General features: G+C 37.1%; 1 protein-coding gene across 1 annotated transcript; it reads right to left on the bottom strand.

The window, feature by feature from the left end:
- Positions 1-5,159: 5,159 nt before the first annotated feature.
- Positions 5,160-6,131, bottom strand: LOC133054325 (olfactory receptor 51S1). The gene has a single exon (XM_061139228.1). The coding sequence runs from the start codon at positions 6,129-6,131 to the stop codon at positions 5,160-5,162; it is 972 nt and encodes a 323-aa protein (XP_060995211.1).
- Between the last annotated feature and the right edge of the window lie 16,323 nt (positions 6,132-22,454).

Genomic DNA, 22,454 nt, shown 5'->3' with positions numbered 1-22,454 from the left:
GTAGCATCTGGGAAATAATAAGAATCATAGGATCTCATCCTTCTTCAAGCCTATTAAGTCAGAATCTTTTAACAAGATTCTAGGTGATTGGTGTGTACATTAATGGTTGAAAAATACAAAATATTTTCCTGGGGTAATGTGAAAGGGAAACCTAAGAGTGTGTCTTTTGCTAAAGCCAATTTGGGGGGAAATTGTAGGAGGAAATCCTGGGGCACAAAGGATGGAGACCTATATGCATCATCAACATTCATACATCTCTTTCATTGACACACGTGAATTTCCATAAGGAAAGAGTTATGAATGATTCAAATTTAAAAGTCTCTTCAAGATGAAATACTTCATCCACAGTATATGTTTGGCAGGTGTATCTCAATTTGAACTAAAAGAATAGGCTAAATGAAAGGGTGTGGGTAAAATGGCTAGCATAAAGAAGTGTAATAAACATTAGAGGGCAAATTATGGTTCCAGAAGTTCTTCTTAATATCTCTATCCCCGTATGTGCTGTTGAGAGGAGAAAGAACATTTGAGTTCTTCCTGAAACTTATCATTCAAGTTGGTGTGGAATGATTTTCAGAGAGAGAACAGTGCCACGAATGGTAATAGTGAGCACTGAAAACCAAAGATGCTACAGGATTGATGCGGGTGTGGCCAGTGGTCAGGAGAGAGTGAGAGGCAGGCGAGAGCAGTTGAGGCCCTGCTGTAAATGAAGAGCTCTTTGCTCCCATCTCTTAGTAAAGTAATAAACACACGGAGGCAGTCTGAGTCTGCATTTAGCTCAACTACCACCAAGTTAAAAAGGGCCATTCAAATGCTTTCAGTAGTTTCGTGTATACAATGAGGTGGTAGGAGCTTAAAGAAACTTCCAAATGTAAAGTTCTTTATTCAGATTGAATATGCATACAATGTTTAAATATAGTTATTTTAATTTCCATGATTAACTCCAAAAAACTATCATTTATTAAATATTTTATATGTTCAGACACTATGATACAGAGACTTGACTGCATGAAATCCTTATTACATCTATTTTGCAAACATGGGACAGCTAGTGCCATGTCACTCAGGGATAATGGACTGAGGACTCTAAGCCAGGCCTATGGGACTCCACATTCTTTCTACCCAACATTCCACTCTTGGTAAATAAACTGGAAGATGGAGGTAGGTGTTCCAGGGAGGAGGAAAGAGTGGGCTTTGGGGAAAAAAAAAAAAAGTTTCTCAGAGACCTCATCACTGTTCTTCAAGACCAAGCTGTTTCTCCATTTAATAATTTTAAAAGAGTGTTTTGTAGCAGGGGTTTTAAATTAAGACAAATCTGAAAATAAATTCTGTTTAGTAACTAATTTTATAGACTTGGGGCATTCTTAAAATCTCCCCCTCAGTATTCTCATTTGTGAAATTGAGAGATTGACATCTAATTAGGTAATCAAGAGAATATATATCTTAAAGAATAGTTTGATAAAATATGAAGCTATAACTGCTTCTGTATTCCTAGAATATATTCTAATGTATCACTGTGTGTTCTTATCTTGTCACTAAATGGATTTGATCTGAAAATTTGATTTTTTCACTTTTCATTTAAAATGTGTTCTTCTGTAATCACAAGTAACAAGGATGTTTCAACTGTTCAACATATTAAAGTAGAAAATTACTGTGTTAGTGAATGTTGAAAAAACATTTAATAGGATTCACTAAGTAAGCTTATTAAATTTTTTTTAAATGCAACATAAATGAACTATAAACTATAAAGTTTATTCAAAGATCTAGCAGTCAACCATTGTGCCAGTAAGTGAAACACTAATGCCATTTAAATAAAATGAGAAACAGCATTTTATGTTCACTCTTAAACTTTCATAACGGGTTGGAGATTCCAATGAATTTAATAAAATAAGAAAATGAAATAATTTATATGACTATTAGGGGAACATTACCTGTTATCTATTTTTACTTATGAATGCTATTAATAAATACAAATAAAATACAAAAATTAAAAAAATGTTTCTAAAAGTTTATGATAATTTGGTAAAGTACATACTAATACAAGATAAAAATGTTTTTCTCAATCTAGCAATATATATGTGGAGATAGAAATGACTGGTTATCTCAGTTGATTAGAGCATGGTGCTAATAACACCAAGGTCATGGGTTTGATCCCAGTACAGGCCACAGAAAATTTTCCTCCTTACCACCGAAGGTGGTTACATGTTAAGGGCTTCCCAGGTGGTGCTAGTGGTAAAGAACCTGCCTGCCAATGCAAGAGACTCGAGAGACATGGGTTTGATTCCTGGGTTGGGAAGATCCCCTGGAGAAGGAAATGGCAACCCACTCCAGTATTCTTGCCTGGGGAAACACATGGAGAGAGGAGCCTGGCAGGCTATAGTCCTTGGCATTGCTAGGAGTCAGACATGGCTGTGTTGTAGCCATGTGTTCCGGGAAACTCACTCACTCAGAAGGACAATGCAGATAGTGGAGTGCAGTTTATTACACTGGCGGGCCCAAGGCAGAGTCTCCTCTTAGCCAAGGACCCCGACCAGTTTTTGTGAAAACCTTATATACCCTAAGTGTATGTGCTCAAACCTACCTCCCCAAATTCCCTGAAACTAGTCTGAACAAAGGAAAAGAAAGATACAATCAAAGTTAAGCCATGAACAAAGGAAAAGAAAGATACAATCAAAGTTAAGCCATGATTCGTATGCCTTAAACCCGTGATTCGTATGCCTTAAGCCTAGGTAGTTAACAGTGGACAACTATCAATAGGCCTGTGGTCATACCCCAAAAAGCATAATAGAATTTATGATTCTATTTGGTTACACAGATAATGAGGGTATTCTTTTAGGCAACGGAGAGTCTAGGTATGGGCCCTGGGGCTCTTCCACCCGGGGGGTCTGGTTTTCCAGCTGGTATGTCGTTTCCACAGATACTGGGCATATAGCTCAAAGTCCACAGTCCGGCCCAAGATGGAGTCCTGATTTCAAGATGGAGCCTGTTCTGTCTGTTTCCTCCTTCAGCTAAGCACACACACACACAGAAATGGGGTAATGTTTTATTTATAATAGCAACACAATCATGCATTTTAAAAACTACATAGAAATAGATTTAAATAAACTGAATAATTTTATTGAAAAGTGTAAAAAAGGTATTAATAAATGAAATACATAAATTTTTGTATATGGAAACTTATGAATGCTTATTTGGTTATATTTAATCTATTAAAATGTAATTCTTATTAGAATTTCAAAGTTTTTCATTGTTTTTGAGAGAGGATCACTCTATACTGCATATTAACCAAATCACTGTGAGGCTAGTCTAATAGATCAGTGATATGTGAATATATATGACACATACATTGTTGTTGTTCAGTTACTCATTTGTGTCCGACTCTGCAACCCCATGGACTGCAGCATACCAGGCCTCCCTGTCCATCACTGACTCCCAGATTTTGCTCAAACTCATGTCAATTGAGTCAATGATGTCATCCAACCATCTTATCCTCTGTCATCCCCTTCTCCTCCTGCCCTTTCCAAGCATCAGAGTCTTGTTCAAAGAGTCAGCTCTTCACATCAGGGGGCCAAAGTATTGGAGCTTCAGCATCAATCCTTCCAATGAATATTCAGGGTTGATTTCCTTTAGGATTGACTGGTTTGACCTCCTTTGCTGTCCAAGGGACTCTCAAGAGTCTTCTCTAGCACCACAGTTTGAAAGCATCCAATTCTTCAGTGCTCAGCCTTCTTTATAGTCCAGCTCTCACATCTGTATATGACTACTGGAAAAACTATAGCTTTAACTTTGCCTTGTTGGCAAAATGATGTCTTTGCTTTTTAATATGCTGTCTAGGTTTGTCATAGCTTTTCTTCCAAGGAGCAAGCATCTTTTAAGTTCATGGCTGCAGTCACCATCTGCAGTGATTTTGGAGCCCAAGGAAAGAAAGTCTCTCACTGTTTCCACTGTTTCCCCATCTATTTGCCATGAAATGACTGGACCAGATGCCAAGATCTTCATTTTTTGAATGTTGAGTTTTAAGTCAGCTTTTTCACATATATATCATACTTCATAAAAAGATTTCTAAAGCAAAGTCCATATCCATGCACACACCTAAAATATGACATATATGCTGCTTAGTCAGTCATGTCTGAGTCTTTGCGATCCCATGGACTGTAGTCTGCTAAGTTCCTCTATTCATGGGATTCTCCAGGCAAGAGTATTGGAGTGGGTTGCCATTCCCTTCACCAGGGAATATGCCCAATCCAGGGATTAAACCAGGTCTCCTGCATTACAGGTAGATTCTTTACCATCTGAGTCACCAGGGAAGCCAAAAAGATGACATACATAGTTTTTTATTTCAGTGAGAAAAAGAGAATGTATTTAATAGTTGATGCTACCACAAGTACATAATTACCTTGTTAACATAACATTGAACTTAGAAAGAAAAGTCATTATAATAGTTCTTTTAAAAAAAGGCTTAAGAGAATATGTGCAGAACAGGTTAAAGACACTTGTTTTAAAAGCAACACATGGAACACAAAAATTATAAAGATATATAAAATGGATTTTATTGTGTAAAACTGTATTTACTTAAGATTTGGATGCTTAAATAATGAGAAAAGGCAAATACTATAATGGCAAAGGTATAAAAAAGGATTTTATATAAAGGATTTCTTGCACATTTGTTTTTAAAACCATAAACAATCCAGTAGAAAAATGGATGAAAGCTTTTTGAAGAGACTTCATAGAGGAGGAAACAAGATAGCCAACAGATATGTGAAAGACACTGTTTCTATTAGGAAAATCTGATGTAAAGTAAAATGATATTATCGTCACTAATAAAATTGATGGAAATTTAAGAATAATGGTAAGGGGAATTCTGGTGGACATGCAGAAAAAGCATGCTCCTACACACCTGAACGATTGTGACAAGACTTAGATTCTGACCCTTTCTGTGCCATGGACGTGATATTAATAGGGGGTTACAATAGACCACTCCCCTTCTCTAGGGCTCATAAACTTTCATCATTATGCACATGCACACTTCAAGGGTCAGGAATACATATCTGTGTACATGCACATTTGTGTACATGAATGACATTTTATGCATGATGAACTGAGTTCTCAGTCATGGAAACCTTTGTGTCAGGTAACCACCAAACATGAAGGGAACATCCTTCTCACTGAGCACAACCCACCTTCCTGGGCTGCAACCTCTTGTGGATTCTCTCTCTAATCTCCTTGATCTTGACACTATAGAGAATGGGGTTTACCAATGGTGGAAGCAGGAAGTGGACATAGGAGAGAAGAGTATGGGCAGGCTGAGGGATTGGCATCCTGAGACGATCAATGAGAGCCAGGAGGACCATGGGCACATAGAAGAGAAGCACAGCAGAGAGGTGGGCAGCGCAGGTTTGGCCAGCCTTCCAGCGATCCTCCCTGGATCCCAAACCTTGCAACACCCTGCCAATTAGGCCATAGGAGAAGAAAATAAGCAGAGGATCCAAGCCCATGGCTGACAGGACCACAAAGAGGCTGTAGACCGTTCCCCCACCTCCGGGGCAGGCCAAACGGGCCATATCCGGGTGCAAGCAGTAAGAATGGGTCAGGACCTGTGGACGGCAGTAAGGCATGTGGGCCAGGAGGAATGGCAGGGGCAGGTGGAGACCCAGGCATCGGAACGCAATGGCCACACAGATCTTGCTGATGACACCACTGGTGAGGAGTGTTGGGTAGTGGAGAGGGCGGCAAATGGCCAGTGCCCGATCCAAGGCCATGGCGAGTAAGGCAGAGGACTCCATGACGGAAAAGACATGGACAAAGAACATCTGGAGGAGGCAGGCTGAGGCAGAGACAGCATGAGTATTCGCAAAGGCAAGGCCCAGCAGGGTGGGCATCAGGGCTGTGGCCAAGCCAACATCAGACATGCTGAGCAGGAAGAGGAAGAAGTACATTGGGCGGTGCAGTGTGGGCTCCAGGGCAATGATCCAGAGGATAGCACCATTGCCCAGAGCAGAGAGAAGGTAGACAGTGATGAGGGGTATTGCCCACCAGGAGGGTACAGCCGACAGGCCTGGTAGGCCCACCAACAGGAAGGTGGGGGCCATCGAAGTGCTGGTATTGGGAGCTGAGTGGGTGAGGAATGTTGACATACTTCAGGATCCCACTTTGAACTCTGGAAACTGAAAACTGATTAGAAAGATTTATTTAAGCTTATGACACATTTGCATAAGGCTTTCTAAAACTGCCTGCCCCCTCCCTCTCCTGCCTCAGCACACATACACATACTCATTCTAGTATCTATGCCATAGTCATCCCTTGCCTTGGAGCATTTTCTATAGCTGTCCACAAAGCTCTGATTCTCTCTTAAATTATTTTCCCATTTTCTTCAACCCTGTTTTTCACTGTAGCTTTCTTCCTAATTTAGTCGCTCCTTTAATGGAAAACACCCAGAAGGGGGTCTATACTCCTATGATCACGTTTTCTTTTTTAAATGTATTTGGCTATGCAGGATCTTAGTTGCAGCATGCAAACTAAGTTGCCGCATGTGGGATCTAGTTCCCTGACCAGGGATTGAACCCCAGGCTTCCTGCATTGTGAGTATGGAGTGTTAGCCACAGGACCACCAGGGAAGTCCCTAAACATGTTTTCTGCTCCTCCCAGTCCCAGGCAATCTGACTTCTGTGCTGCCTTAAGGCACATCTCAGTTCACTTTAACTGCTCTCATTAGTCATCCATTACTCCTTTATTACTAAATCTAGGGGCACTTACATATCCTAAACTGATGTATTTCTCAATGAGCTTTGGCTCTTATGAAACACTTTCTCCTTTTCTTTTTAATTCTACCTCTCAGAATTTATATTCTTAGCTCTCCATGCCCTGTCCCATCCGATTTATACACTGGTATTTTTGAGAATCTTTATTTGGTTATTTCCTTTTTCCTCAGTGGCATTCCTCCTGACTTCAACTAAACTTTATAAATTGATGAATCATAAATATATCGCCAGATCATTCTATATTTAGCTCACCCAAATCTCTACTTAGATGTTGTAAGCATTTTAAATTCAAATAATCCAAATCAGATCCTAACAAATGTATTCACATACAAAATATTAAATTGTGCTTTGTTCTTATATTGCAAACAAAAATCAACTCAAGAAGGTTTAAAGATTTAAACATAAGACCTGGAATTGCTAGATGAAAATATAAGGGAAAAGCTTCATAACATAGGAATTGGTGATAATTTCTTGAGTATGACACTAAAAGCACATGTGATGAAAGCAAAACTAGGAAAGTGGCACCGTATCAACAGAAAACCTTCTGTATAGCAAAGGAAACAATCAATGGAATAGAAAGGTAACCTACAAAATGTATGAGGATATTTTTAAACCATATATCTAATAAATCTAATATCTAAAATGCATGAAGAGTTTCTACAGCTCAATAGCAAAAAAGGAATAACTCCATTTTAAAAACAGAAAAGGAATTGAGTAGGCATTTCTCCCAAGATTACGTACAAATGGCCAACAGATATATGAAAAGATACTCAACATCAGTAATAATCAAGGAAATGCAAATAAAATCTTAATTATATAATAACCTCACACTTGTTGAGATGACTATAATTTTCTTAAAAAAGATAGGAGTTGGCAAGGATATGAAGAAATTGGAACCCCTGTACACTGTTACTGGGAATGTGAAATGGTGCAGTCACCAAGGAAAACAGTAGTGTTCCTCAAAAAATTAAAAATGGAATTGCTAAATGATCCATAAATCTGTTTTGGGGTATACATTCAAAAAAATTGAGATCAGAATCTCAAAGGGTATCTGCACCCCCATGTTCCTTGGAGCACTATTCACAATAGTCAATATATGGAAACAACCTAAATGTCAATCAGTGGATAAATGAAGGTATACACACAAGGAAGGCTTTTTCTATTGTTACTTAGTCACTAAGTCATGTTGGACTTTTTGTGACCTCGTGGCTGTAGCCTGCCAGGTTCTTCTGTCCATGAGATTTCCCAGGCAAGAATACTGGAGCAGGTAACCATTTCCTTCTCCTGGGGGTCTTGTTGATGCAGGGCTGGAACCAGTGCCTCCTGCATTAGCAGGCAGATTTTTTTTTTTTTTTGAATCACTGAGTCAATAGGGAAGCCTAGAAGGAAGGTTATTCAGCCTTAAGAATGAAGGATAACTTGCAATATACAACAACATGGATGGACCTGGAGACAGTATGCTAAGTGAAATAAGCCTGTCACAGAAGGACAAATACTGCATGATTCCACTTATATGAAGTATATCAATAGTCAAATTCATAGAAACAAAGAGGAGAACGGTGGTTGCTGGGAGAGGGGGGAAATTCTGTTTAATGAATATAAAGTTTCAGTTATGCCAGATGAAAAAGTTCTAGAAATCTTCTGTACCTAGAGTTACCAACTTAAAAATTTAAGGGGTTAGATCTCATGATTCATTCTTAAAATAAAAAATTTCACAGCAAAAAAAAAAAAAAATCTAATATAACCATGGTATTTTATATGAGGTTAAAAGATTAGGGAAACAATGGAACAGAGTGTCCCTAAATGGAACAATATTTGCAGTTTACATTACTGAATGAAGTTTAGAATGTGAAATACGTTTAAAAACTACAAATAGAAAAGAAAGATGAGTGATCTAATATCAAATTTGGCAAACTATGAATTCTTTTCCTTATAAGGATAAATACAAATACTAAACAAATGTACAATAAAATCAGTCTCAATGGTCACAAAAAGAATACACATTTTCAAAATAATAAAAGTTTTCCTACCCATCACATGGAATAAATCATAAAATCTGATAAAATTATATTCTGGAAAAGATTAAGGCCCTGCTCTTAATCAAGGCTGCAAGATTATAAAACTGTGTGGCCCTTTTGGGAGCAATTTGGCAGAACTCATTAAAACAAGAAACTTATTTGGTAGTTCTAGTTCTTGAAATGTTTATCAGACAGAACAATTCTCATATGCATAAAGAGGCATAAAAAAGATTTTTGTTTGCAAAAGGAAAAAAGAAGTAGAGTTTTTTATAATTCTTCAATTAATTAGTCTGATAACTAATTAATCAGGGAGATGGTCGTGATAAGTAAAAATCTTAAATGTTAAGAATGAAAATATATTGTTGAGTTAAAAAATGTATAGTGATTTCTATACAATGGCATCAGTTTAAAAACCTCTTAGAGTACTCTGTCTCCCTGATAGCTATATTTGTACTTAAATGCCTAGAAGCCCTGGAAGGATTTGCATTCAATCCATTTGATTAGAGTAGCAATGGCTGTGAAAAAGGGACTAATACTGGACTGAGGATAGGAATTCAAAGATGACTTTGGCCTTAAGCCTAATATTTTTTCAACCTGATAGCTTCTTGTATCAAATGAGTAACTGTCAATTACTTGGTAAGCTCCATTGTTTCTTATCAGATATTTCTCTCTAATCCAATTCTTTCACTCATCAATAATGCTGTGGTCTTTGCTGAAGCTTATATTTGCATTATCTCTATTGGTTTTCCTGCTACCAATTCTTTTGCTTTTTAATCCTTCCACCATACAGATCACACAGTGTTATTTCCAGTTTGCTGTCTGATAATGTGGCCTTGATGTCTTTCCTCAAATCTATGTGGTTTTCTACTGCTTTAAAACAGAGTCCAAAACCCCTTACCGTCTGGCCCCAAACAACGTTTACTGTTTAATCCAATTCTGTTCTTTTTCTACTCACCCATTTTAGCCTTCCAGCCCTACTGTGACTTCTCAGGTATGTCACTGACTTTCACATCTTCAAAAATACAATACATAAGTGCAGTTTTCTTCTCTCTTTCTGGATCATCATGCCTCATATATATCATGGAGTTCCAGCACAGATATTGTTTCTCCTCTGAACTCCTGCGGACCACCTTTTCTCCCAGGGCTGGGGATAGATTACTTACCCTCTCCTGTCACACTCTGGCACATTCTCTAATACAGTCTCTAACATTCTCAGTTATTAATATTTCCTTCTATGCCTTCCTCCTCAATGTACTGTTACTTCCTCAAGCTATGGTTCTTTATTTTATTCATTATAGCGATTCCAGTTTCTAGTTTATGTGTGGGTGTTCAGTGTACTCACTCATGTCCAACTCTGCAACCCCATGGACTGTAGCCTGCCAGGCTCCTCTGTCCATGAATTTTACAGGCAAGAATTCTGGAGTAGGCTTCTGTCATTTTCTCCTCCAGGGGATCTTCACAACTAAGGGATCAAACCCACCTCTCTCGTGTCTCCTGCATTGGCAAGTGAATTCTTTACCACTGTGCCACCTACAGAGCCCTTCTATTAATAGTTTATATTAAGCTGCAAATAAATTTGATTCATAAGTCTTTTGTACTACTATTTTGCACTTCTGCTATTCTATTTCTCTAAATTTTCTTCTGGATTTGATCACTTTCTGAAATGCCCACTTGGTTTTGTTATTCCATAATTATCACCTTTCTCAAAATCTTCCCATCCACCCCTAATGCAGATCTCATCTAAGTTTCTTCAAAATGTTATTCTTTCTTTCAGCGGAGTGCTTTCTTCCCAACCTATTTCTAGTTCACACCTTCCCCTCCTGTTTCTTGGGTTCTCTGCCTCTCTAACCACTAGATGGAGCTTCTGAGTGTTGCAGCTTGCAATCAGGAGAAGGAAGGTTCCTGCTATATACCATACATTTCACAGAACATCCCCGTTCGTTAAAACAGGTCAGGTAGTGGGTTATGCTTGATGGATGTAAGGTAGAAATATGCTTGGGACAGGTTTCTGTTTTGGGGATATTTAAGCCACCGTATTTGGCGAATCCACTAAGGAATGAAAGTGAACGTGAAAGTCGCTCAGTCATGTCCAACTCTTTGCCACCCTATGGACTTTATATATAGTCCATGGAAGTCTCCAGACCAGAATACTGAAATGGAAAGCCGTTCCCTTCTCCAGGGGATCTTCCCAACCCAGGGGTTGAACCCAGGTCTCCCTCATTGCAGGCAGATTCTTTACCAGCTGAACTTTTCAGAATCGTCAAAGTCCTCTCTTACATACCTAACAGGTATACAAGAAGCACTTATATTGTCTCCCATTTACACTATTCACACACAAAAGGACACTCACATCTGGTAATCAACACGCATGCCCACACATAACACAGACATATACATATGCACTCATACATGTTTATTCATACTGATACACAGAAACACATACACTTTCATGTACTCATGTAAAAAAAAGGTTTATTCATGGACAGAGGTATTTTTGAGGCTGATGCATATTAAATGAGCACATACTTAAACAAAATGTAATGCATACTCATGCAAACACTGAACCATGCAGAGACATACAAAATGCTCATTCCCTAAGATAGAAGCACTTCTGAACATGTACTGATATGTACACACATATTCACATGAAAATTCATGTGGAACAAAAGCACCTGTACATGCACGTATTAGTATATCATTATCATACGTACACTCATCTCCACAGACTGTGAATGGCAAGTGCCCTTAACCAATCTTTTGCTGCTTTACGCAGTCACAGCCAAGTAAATACAGACTCAATCATTTTCCATAAACACACCTGCAGACAATGAGTAAATCTACCTCTTCACATACACATATTCCTCAGATGTTCACAAACTTCCCTCAGTATGCAGCACACAAACATACATCTGCACCCATCAGAAATGCAGGGGATCATAAACACATATCTAATACTCACATCTCACATCACTCATTTTTATCAATATTTTACTTAGGCCATTTTTTAATCCATATTTTACTTCAAAGACAAGTATAAGCTCCATTTTTCTCATACTGAAATCTTGCTTTCTATAGGTTTATTTCTGTGATTCAAAACTGAAAGTGGGGACACTATCAACAAAAGACATATATAAATACTTAATGTTTTCAGGAAGAGGACAAGTTTCACTCATTACCAGCTTAGTTCCCTGCCATTTGAATTACAAGTGGCTCAGGTTACTAAAGGGATGGAACATGGTACATTTGGTTATAGGGGAGATTTGAGGCTGGTGCAATGGAGAGATTGGAGCAGCCATATAAAGATGGCAGAGAATTATGAACAAATGTTCTCAATTTACAGTTGTGTCCAGACCAAGACTGGTCATAGGGTTCTTACTATAATTCTCTTTGCTACTTACCAGACCAGCATCGAAGAATGTATGTGTCAGACAGGGTCTTCAGTTGCAGATGAATGCTACAGAGTTAGAAGTGGCCAATTTGAGAAATTGCTAAGTTAGGTCATAGGGGATAAATCACCGAAGGAAGAAATGGCTAAGGGATTGGACTTTTCTCCAAGGTGATGATTGCCCCACCATTTCCTGAGAGACCTCCGCTTGTCTCCATACTAACCTTGACTGTACAGAAAGAGATATTTTCAGGGCCAAGAACCAATGAATCTGCTGGGGACAGGTGGTATATCCATATGACAAAGTAAGAGATCAAATCAGATACGTTATGAAATTTGAATATGCAAGAGACCTAGGCATATAAGAAACATTTTATAAAGGGTGTCACATGTGGGATTGAGAAATAAAACAATCCAGAGAACAAAAATGATTTGGTAAATTATAGAGCCTAACTTTTGGTAATAAGCTCTCTATTTTTGATCTCAAATCTGTGGCTAGTTGGAATACAAGGCAGGGATCAGTTCTGCTACTCCGTATATTCAGATTTTTTCTCACACTGTGTCTTTGTGAGGACACCCATGGGATTTAGCTTTGCTCTGAAGAATCTGGGGAAAAGGACCCCTGGTAATCTTATCAGGAGTGTAAGGTAGGAGAAAGCCAGCCCACATATAGAGGATAGCATACACTGCTACTGAATTTTCAAGATTCCTCATGCTCTACCATCCAGATTTTGGCCACCAGTAAGCTTAGAACTATACTACACTAATTTTTCCAATAGCTTTTTAGTTTCTATTGGAGTATAGATGATTAACAATGTTGTGATAGTTTCAGGTGGATATCAAAGAGACTCAGCCATACCTGTAAATGTTTCCATTCTTCCCCAAACTCTCCTCCCATCCAGCCTGCCCCATAATATTGAGCAGAGTTCCCCGTGCTATATAGTAGGTCCTTGTGGGTTATGAGTTTTAAGAACTATACCATATTAATTTTAAGACATCTCTCAGTGATATATTTGGTCTTCAAAGTCTGCTTCAAGTGACTTCCTGTCTCTAAAGTATGGTGGTAACTGTGAGAGTCCTTTATGTCTAGTCTCCAAGACTTTAACCCAATCCTGAATACTGCAAGCTGGTTCAGAATCCATGCCTTTGCATGGACAGTTATTTCTACCTTCACACCATTATCCATTTCAGGAAACAATTTATTCTTATAAGAGCTCATCTGCTACCAGTTCCCATAGACCTGCTAATGTTAATATATTACTCCCTGCAAACAGATCACTTCTTCTTATTCTCCTAACTCTACACATCCCTCTAGCATAAACTCATGCACTATTGTAACACTTTCCATGCCTTGCTGCTGCTCTGTGAGCTGTATACAGACATATCATCTCTTATGTTTTTCATTCATATAATAATGGTATCTTTCCATTATACATGAAATAAATTTGTTGAATTCCATGAGCTGTTTTAAAGAGTCTGCTTATATAAAAATTGCTCTCATTGTCCAGATTCTGAGCCCATAGCTCCCTCTAAATGTCATTGTGCTTTTCTAACCTTTCTACTGCTCCATCCCAATTCTCCAACCCAAATCTACATTCCCATGCTTCAAAACTGGAAGTAACTTACACAAATGGTCAAATTATTTACCCTATCTTCTTTCTGCCCTCTCAGGCTCAGAAATAGTAACTTTCACACCTATTTCACCCTCTGCTTTCCTCATTCTTGTTTCATCTCCCCAGTTACTACCCTCTTCCCATTTACTTTATCACTCTTACCTCGAGTCTTATGGTCCTTTTCACACCTGCTTCTCCCTTTGTGCGGTTCACTCACTTGGTTCTCCCAGCGACCCTCACACACTTTGGGGTTCTATTGGACTGCCTCAGATGTACTCCTTATGCAACCCTTGTTGTACAGCTTCTGGGGGAGTGGGTGGGGTGTGGGGTACAGGAAAGTAGAGCACAGGTGTCCAGTCTCTTGTTGCCAGAGCCCCATGGGGATCCTGAGACTGCTGTAGTTAGTTAAGGGTCTGTAGTTTTGCCCAGAGGAAGCATCATGATAACCTTTGAACTGTAGCTGGAATGGAAGAATCCTTCCATCCCCAGCATCCAGTCTTGCTCTCACAGCCTGTAAAATAAATCTCTTTCCACCCCACACTAACCCTGAGCTCATAGGCCCACTAGGTCCTGATGCCCTGTTTTGTCCTGGCCTTTCTGCTCTTTGGCAGTTTACAACCTCTCCCAAGCCTTTTTTCTCAAAGAGTAGATAATGAGCCGAAGAGAGTATCCCAGGTTTAGTCCATAGGGACACCTTCTGGATTTGATGCTTGTCTTTGTTTTGACTAATTGCCATGAGCTCAGTGGAGTACCACAGGGTGCTAATGGCCCTAAGGGTACAGGTTCCATCTCTACAAAGATCACTTAGTCACTTTGCTTTGTAACTTCAGGCTAGTGGCTGAATCAATTCAAATAATTGATCCATTCAAAGAGGGCTGTCGAATGACCTTTTATCCTTGTTATGGTTTGACGCTCATCCCCGACCACACTCTGCTACACATAAAGTCAGATCTCTGAAATACAGCAATGAGTTAGACTGGATCCCCTCACTCCTCTGGCCCAAATCAAGTCATTTGGGCTCAGTCTTTTTCTCTGTATTCCCTATATTTGCTCTCTCTCATTTCCCTGCCATTTCTCATTCTTTACAAACGTCCTGTTGTCTGGGGGATCAAGTATCAGACACCCCCACTCCCCACACCAGCTTTTGGCTTTTCCTTCACACCTTGGGCATAATTAGCCCAAATCTCTGTAAAGAACCTAGGGACTCATGTGTGTCATGCCACCCACTGCTCCTCCCCTACCTGAAGACTTTCAGGGATGTTTTTGTTCCTATAATCCCTAAGGCAGACCTGGGTAACCAGATTCCAGCTTGTGGGTTTATACTGGCTTATTCCTGTTACTTTTACTCCTCTTGAAGAGATTGTGCATTAATGTCTTTATCCCCAGGGTACAACTAAATTTCTCCTGGACTCAAGTTACTGCATCCTTCCTCTCATTTTCTTCCAGAAAATTCCAGTAGGTGTGATCTATTGGACCTGGAGGCTGCCCTCAAACTCTCCAACTGCAGCTTTTTTTAATCCCTGGGGATTGGAACTAGGACCTTGATAAAGTCAGTTTTACCTCCTCAGAACACCCACAGTCTCATAGCCAGTCCTGTCATAGGTTCCCTGTTCAACTCAATGTACCATTCTCTATACTTTCATGCCTTTGGGATCAGGGTTGTCTCTTCTCTCATCTCTAAACCATAGAAATGGTCCCGTATCTCTGTGCTCTGGTCTTCCTAATGTTCAGGATAACTATTTTCTAATGTGACAAGTGAATCTGACCTAATAGGTTGGAGGAAGGGACAGAATTAAACCATTCGTAGATACTTCTTTATCTCAGATCAACATGTCTGTCATCTGCTATCATATTTCAGGAGCCCACAATATGGCATTATGACTTTCATATTTAGACCTGTCTAGGTAAAAATCCCTGCTTTGCTACTTTCTATCTATAATACAGGACAAGCCACTTCACATCTCCAAGTTTCAGTTTCCTCATCAGTAAAAAGAGTTTGTATGTAAGGTTAGTGAAGTGTCCAGAATATGCGTAACTCCTATTATGTGCTGTATGTGCCCATCATTGTCAGGTCTCCAATCTTCCCTCTTTGTTGTCAAAGTAGCTTTCTCTCAAAGATGAGTTATAAGCACCTGATATATACCAGATATTATTATAGGCTACAGTAGTAAACAAGGGAGTAAATAAGAGTAGTCAGGTTGCTTGTTTCACAGATCTTCCAGCCGGGAGAGTGATAGACAATAAATGAATAAACAATTCAGACAATTCCAGATGGCTCTATCTAAGGTCTATAAAACAAACAGAAAAGGATCATGGGATAATGAATGGAGAGTGGCTGAATACTATAGAAAGGGGGTTATTTCTGAAGGTTGTATTTAAACTGAAATCTAAATATTGAGAATGAAATAGCCATGTGCTGATATGGACAAAGCATGTTTCAGGCAAGTTCTCAAGCAGTGAGGCAAGACTAAGTTTTTGTTTGAAGTCCAAGGAAATACTCTTGGGTGTTTTCAAAGTAGAGAAATGTAAAGATATGATTTGTGATTTTAAAAAGTTATATCTACCTGCCTTGTAGAGTAGGAATGGATTTAGCAGGCAAAAGTGGAAACAGGAAGACCATTTAAGATTATCAGAAAGTACCACATGTATGTGGAATCTAAAAAAAATAAAAAGAATACTAATTAATTTCTTTACAAAACAGTAACAGACTCAGAGACAGAAAAAAAAAAAAAATATATATATATATATATATATATATATATATATTTACCAAAGGGAAAAAAGTTGCAGGAGAGATAAATTAGGAGTTTGGGGATTAACATACACATACTATTAAATTAAATTTAACTTCATACATTAAATTTCCTCAGTCTTCCCCACCCCCTACCAGCTAACAGTGAGCCTCCTGATTTTAAAAGCCTTATCTTGGTTTGAACTTCTTGTACAGTACATAACACATTTAACTTTTCTTATACTTATTTTAATATTTATTTCTTTTCTAAATCTATTATTTTGATAGAAAACATATAAGGAAACCTACAATGTTAACCACTTTTAAGTGTATAGTTTAGTGGTACTAAGTATATTCCCATTGTTGTGAAATAGATTTCCATAACATTTTGTTTTCTGGATCTGAAACTCTATAACCATTAAACAGTAGCTTCCTTTTTTCCTCTCCTAAAACTCCAGGTAACCACCATTCTATTTTCTGTTTCTATGATTTTGACTACTTTTGATACCTCATATGAGTATTACAGTATTAAAAGGGCTAGTAAATACATTAAAATGCATCTTTTTTCCTGAAAAATGAAAATTTACAGGATTAAATATCTGAACTTTAGTCACTGCTTTAAGAAAAAGCTCATGACATATTCCATACAGATATTCAAAGATAAAGATTTTATCATTAAAGAGATCGGTAGTTACTCTTGATCATATTTTTTTTCTATATATACATATCTTTTAAAAAGTCTTAAACAATTTGATGGGCAAAAGGTAAAGTTACACATGGTTATATAGAAAGCTTTTGAAAACAAAGTTCAACCCAATGTTAAATTGTTTTACACAAATGAAATGAAGAACTTTGAAAAATATTGACCATATCTGCTAAAATAAATCAAAACTGAACAAACAAAATGAACATGATATAGTTGCAAAAACACAAAGCTCTGTTTTTATTCCATTGGTACCTATACAGTGTAGTTAGTATTAATGAAAAAGAAATAGTATAGTTTATTTATACACAGGATTATTATTTTTAATTGCTCAGTGCAATGGGACAGAGATATAAATAACTAGATAATCCACAAGTTTAATATATCTTGTTTTTCACTGTTTTTGACTAATATAGACCTGATAATGCAATGCAGCTGCTAAATGATGATAGAAAGACATACCTAAAGTTTATCATTCAAACATTTTAAGCAAGATAACTGCAAGTCAGAAAAACAAATCATTTCAATTTAGCAAAAGTATTCATAAAAGATAAAGTAGCTTAATATTTGCTCTTTGGAGTGTATGTTCCTTTTGACTACAAACTGTCTCCTTAACTAATAGCAAAGTACAATCTAATTACGGAATTTGGCAGGGTCATTAAATATTTCCAGATGAAAATGCAGAAGAAAGGATATAAAGTACAGTTCTGCCTTTCTGTTCTAGAACACTGACTTCACCGTTTCTTTCAACATGGCTTTTTGCTCTCTGGGAGGAAGATGGTGGGAGAGCAATTGCTGCTTTGGTTGGCAGGTTGGTTATATCACATCGTCAGATAGGGAAAGTGTGACTCACAATGGAAGTCAGAGTGCCTGACACTTTGCTTTTAAATGCTGATGTGCAGACAAAATGGTTGAAAACTATTTTAAAGGAGAATTCACAGTTAGATAACAAACAAAACTTGCATCTTGTGCATGCTAGGAGTGAAAGACCCTCAAGAAAAGGGACAAAAGCCAAATTCAAAATGAAAGGAAAAAGAAAAGAAGTTACAATTACCTTTCTTGGGAATTTAGAGTCTTTCTTCCACTCAGGGATATCCTGTGTGAAATTCCCCAGAAGAACAATGAGAAAGAAAGAACAACACCAGAAGAAGGAAAACGATGGAGTTAAAGTGGATATGACTATGACAGACCATGTTGCCTAAGAAATCTGGATCCCACTCTCTCTTCTTTTGAAACAATGTTCACTCTAAACTCCCTAGGCTGAAACTTAAGAAGGAAATTTCCAATTTGTGAAGCAACTTGAAGAGTTGAGTAGAAAATAGTTATGAAAAAAAATAGAAAGATTCAGTAAATGTCATTTTTGCCCACTGTCAATGTTATTTTAGAAACGTAGCACTGAGAGGAATGATCCACTCCAAGTTTTATTGTACATCCATAGATTTAGTATACACCAATACAAGACTGAGCAAATGTGTTGGTATACAATATAGGTAATTTTTCTAGTTCCCTACTAGCTAATATTCCCTGAAATATATATGGCAATGGAATTCAATATTTCTGCCCATAAAAGAGCTTATCTTAAGCTAAAAGAGCTTCATGATGGAGAGGGCAAACCAGACTCAGTCTGCATGCTCCCCAATTTATTATTAGCTATTGGTTGGGGATCACTATCATATCCTAGATCCCTGCATGTAGTCTCCTCCATCTTCAAAGCCAGCAATGACACGTTGAATCCAACATACATTCATGGAAAAAGTTCCCAGGATGTTAGGAATACAACGGGAACTTTCCTAATTACATAAAGGACATCTGCAGAAAGCTTCCTATAACATCTTTCTTAATGATGAAAGACTTATGCTTTCTCTTTGAAATTAGGAAAAAAAGGCACGAGCCTGTCTTTCAGTACTCTTATACAACATTGTAGCAGAAGTCTTAGTCAGCGAAAGGAGAAAAAGAACAAAAAAAGAAGAAGGAGATATATTGATATAGATTGGAATGAAAGAAATAGAACTGTCTGTTCACAAATAGCATGAGTGTCTATGCAGAAAGTCCCAAGAAATCTACAAAATGCTCTTAGAATTTAAAAGTGAGCTTGGCAAGATCATAGGAAACAAGGTCAATATACAAAAATCAGTGATATATCTATACCCTAGCAATGGATAATTGGAAATTGGAAATTTTTCAAAGTACCATTTAAAAGAGCATCAAAATGAGTCATTCGGGTATATATCTAACACAATTTGTGCAAGATTATTATGCCAAAAACTATAAAGCGTTGCTAAAAGAAATCAAAGATGGTCTAAAAATAGAATGAATTGTGACTCATTATTAAGATGTCAGTTCTACCCAAATTGTTCTAAAGATTTAATGCCATTTCAATCAAAATTCCTGCAATGCTTTTTTGTAGATACAGACTAGCTGAATCTAAAATGTATAAGAAAAGTCAAAGGAACTAATATAGACAACAATTTTGCAAAAGATGAGCAAATTTCAAAGGCCCACAATTACTGACTTTTAGACTTCTGAGAAAGCTACACTAATCAAGAGGATATGGTTTTTGCAATGGGATAGATGCATAAATCAGTATCTAGAAATAAACCTACATAAGTAGGTCCAGATTATTTTTGAACAAAAAAACACATAAACCTAAAAGCAAATCATGACACTATAAAACATTTAGAAGAGAACATATAAGAGTGTCTTTGAGAATTTTTGATATGCAAATAATTCATAGACACCAAAAACATAAAATATAAAAGGATAAGAAAGATAAATTAGATTTCATCAAAAGATATTTTTTAATGTTTGATGAAAGACATTGTTAATAGAATGAAAAGGCAAAACACAGACTAAGAGAAAATATTACTAACCATATAAACAAAGGTTTTTTTTATCCAGAATGTGTATTCAAATAAAAACATTGTATGTTTAACAATACCAGTACAATATTGTAAAGTAAAAATAAATAAATAAATAAATAAAACTGGAAAAAAAAATAGTAACCCAATAAGAAATATGGACAAAAACTTGAACAGACAGTTCACCAAAGAAGAGGTATGCATGGCAAGTAAGAAGCTCAACATTACGTGTTAGTCATTGCAGAGATACAAATTAAAAGCACCATGATGAGATGCCACTGTATATCTGTTAGAATGATAAGAAGATAATTTGAGGTCAGAATACAAAACAGCTAGAATGTTCATACAGTGGAAATGCTGCATAGCATAAATACATTGAAAAACAATTTGGTATTTTCTTAGGAAGTTAAACATATACTTAACATATGACTGGGCAATTCACTTCTAGGTATTTAACTAATAAATGAAACATGAACATATAAAACCCTATACTTGAAAGCTTACAGCAACTTTACCTATACTAAAGTTCTTTCAACTACTGAATGGGTAAACAGAATATCACGTATATCCAGAGTGGACATCCATACAAAGGAATACTGTACAACAATAACAGGATAAATGGCAAATACATTATGTTAAGTAAAGAATTGAAAGATTAGTTACTGTATAATGAGCCAAAATTATTAAGTTAGACAACAGATTAGTAGTTGCCTTAGGTCTTTTGATGAGTGAAGAGGTTGACTACAGGAGGGTAGCATGAGAATGGGCTTTGGGTTGATAGAACTCTGTATCTGGATTAGGGTGGTGGTTACATGACTATGAGTTTTGATGCAAAACTCATAGAATTGTACAAAAGAAAGTGATTTTCAGTATAATTTTAAGTGTTAGTTGCACAGTCATGTTCAACTCTTTGTGACCCTATGGACCATATCTTGCCAGGCTCCTCTGTCCATCGAATTCTCCAGGCAAGAGTACTGGAGTGGGTTGCCATTCCCTTTTCCAAGGGATCTTCTGAACCCAGGGATCAAACCCACGTCTCCTGTATTGCAGGCAGATTCTTTACCATCTGAGCCACCAGGGAAACTCCATAAATTTAACAAAAATCCTAAAACTGTAAACTCTTATATGAACATTTGGCAGTTTCAGTTCTTTAAAATGTACCTATGTGAGGTTCATTCTTCTTTTCTTATATCCTCCCTGTCTTTCCTCCCATTTTTTCATTATAATATCTTCTTTCCTGGGTTTTCTGTTTCTTTCCTTTCTTCTTTCTTCTATCCTTCCATCCTGCCATTTTTCTATACCACAAATATTTCTTGATCAACCCTGATCATACAATATATATTAGCCCTGGGTTATGATCTGAAGGAGCTGTATTTGACATATTGTAATAATCCAGTTTTTGAAATGCCTCAGAAACATATTAAGAATGAGTCAATAAGAAAGAATATGTTTTGGGAAAAATACACTCATGAATGCTGAAAATTATCTTGACAGTATGAAAACTGCTTAAGGATAGACAAGATGTATTATACAGGCTTACAAATTATTTCAAATGTACTTTTGGCTGTTCATGATTATGATTTGTCATATGGCTTTCATAAATATAAAATTTATGTGGCAATTAAATCATTTAACTAGAGGCAATAAGAGACCTGTCTAATTCAAATTTGGTTAATGCTAAATATTATTAGACTAATATTTTCTAAAGAAGCTGACGAGACATAAGAGAAAGTGATTTCTCATTCAAAGCTAAAAGAAAAAAGGAACAGGGAAAAAAAAGAAGCAAAGTGATTTATTTTTATGTGAATAAGAAACTTAAGATGTTACTGAGGAAAACCACATAGCAAAAATAGAGACTCTGGAATTGTATAATATTGTTACATATGGCAAGAAAAGAGCAATAATATAAATATTTAAAGGGTCAAATCGTTGGGACTTATGATTTATTGGATGGTTATATTTTCCTAAACCTTGTTACTTCTTCACTAATTTACTAACTCAAGCCCAAATGCCCTCTATATTGGCAATTCTTCACAAATGCATTGTATCCTTGTCTAAAAGGTACAAAGTTTGCCTGCTTTGGTCAATTCTTTGAGTCTCATATTATTTTATGAACTCCTACACATGCAGATTAAATATGTTTTTCTCTTCTTAATTTGTTTTATGTCAATTTAATTATTAGGCCAGTGAAAGAATCTAGAAGGTAAGAAGGGAAAAGTTTTCCACTCCCTCAATGGCCACCAGGCAGATAACATATTATCTGGAACTCATCATAAGACTCAGTATCAGAGATGTAGATCTGAAAGGACTCTGCTTATATATGAAGTTGAATATATAATATATATGGAGACAGAGAGAGACCCAGCATCTAGAAAAGAGCCCGATGCTGGG

The sequence above is a fragment of the Dama dama genome, chromosome 1 (assembly GCF_033118175.1).
Source record: "Dama dama isolate Ldn47 chromosome 1, ASM3311817v1, whole genome shotgun sequence".
NCBI classification, from domain to species: domain Eukaryota; kingdom Metazoa; phylum Chordata; class Mammalia; order Artiodactyla; family Cervidae; genus Dama; species Dama dama.
This window is presented reverse-complemented; position numbering and strand designations above follow the sequence as displayed.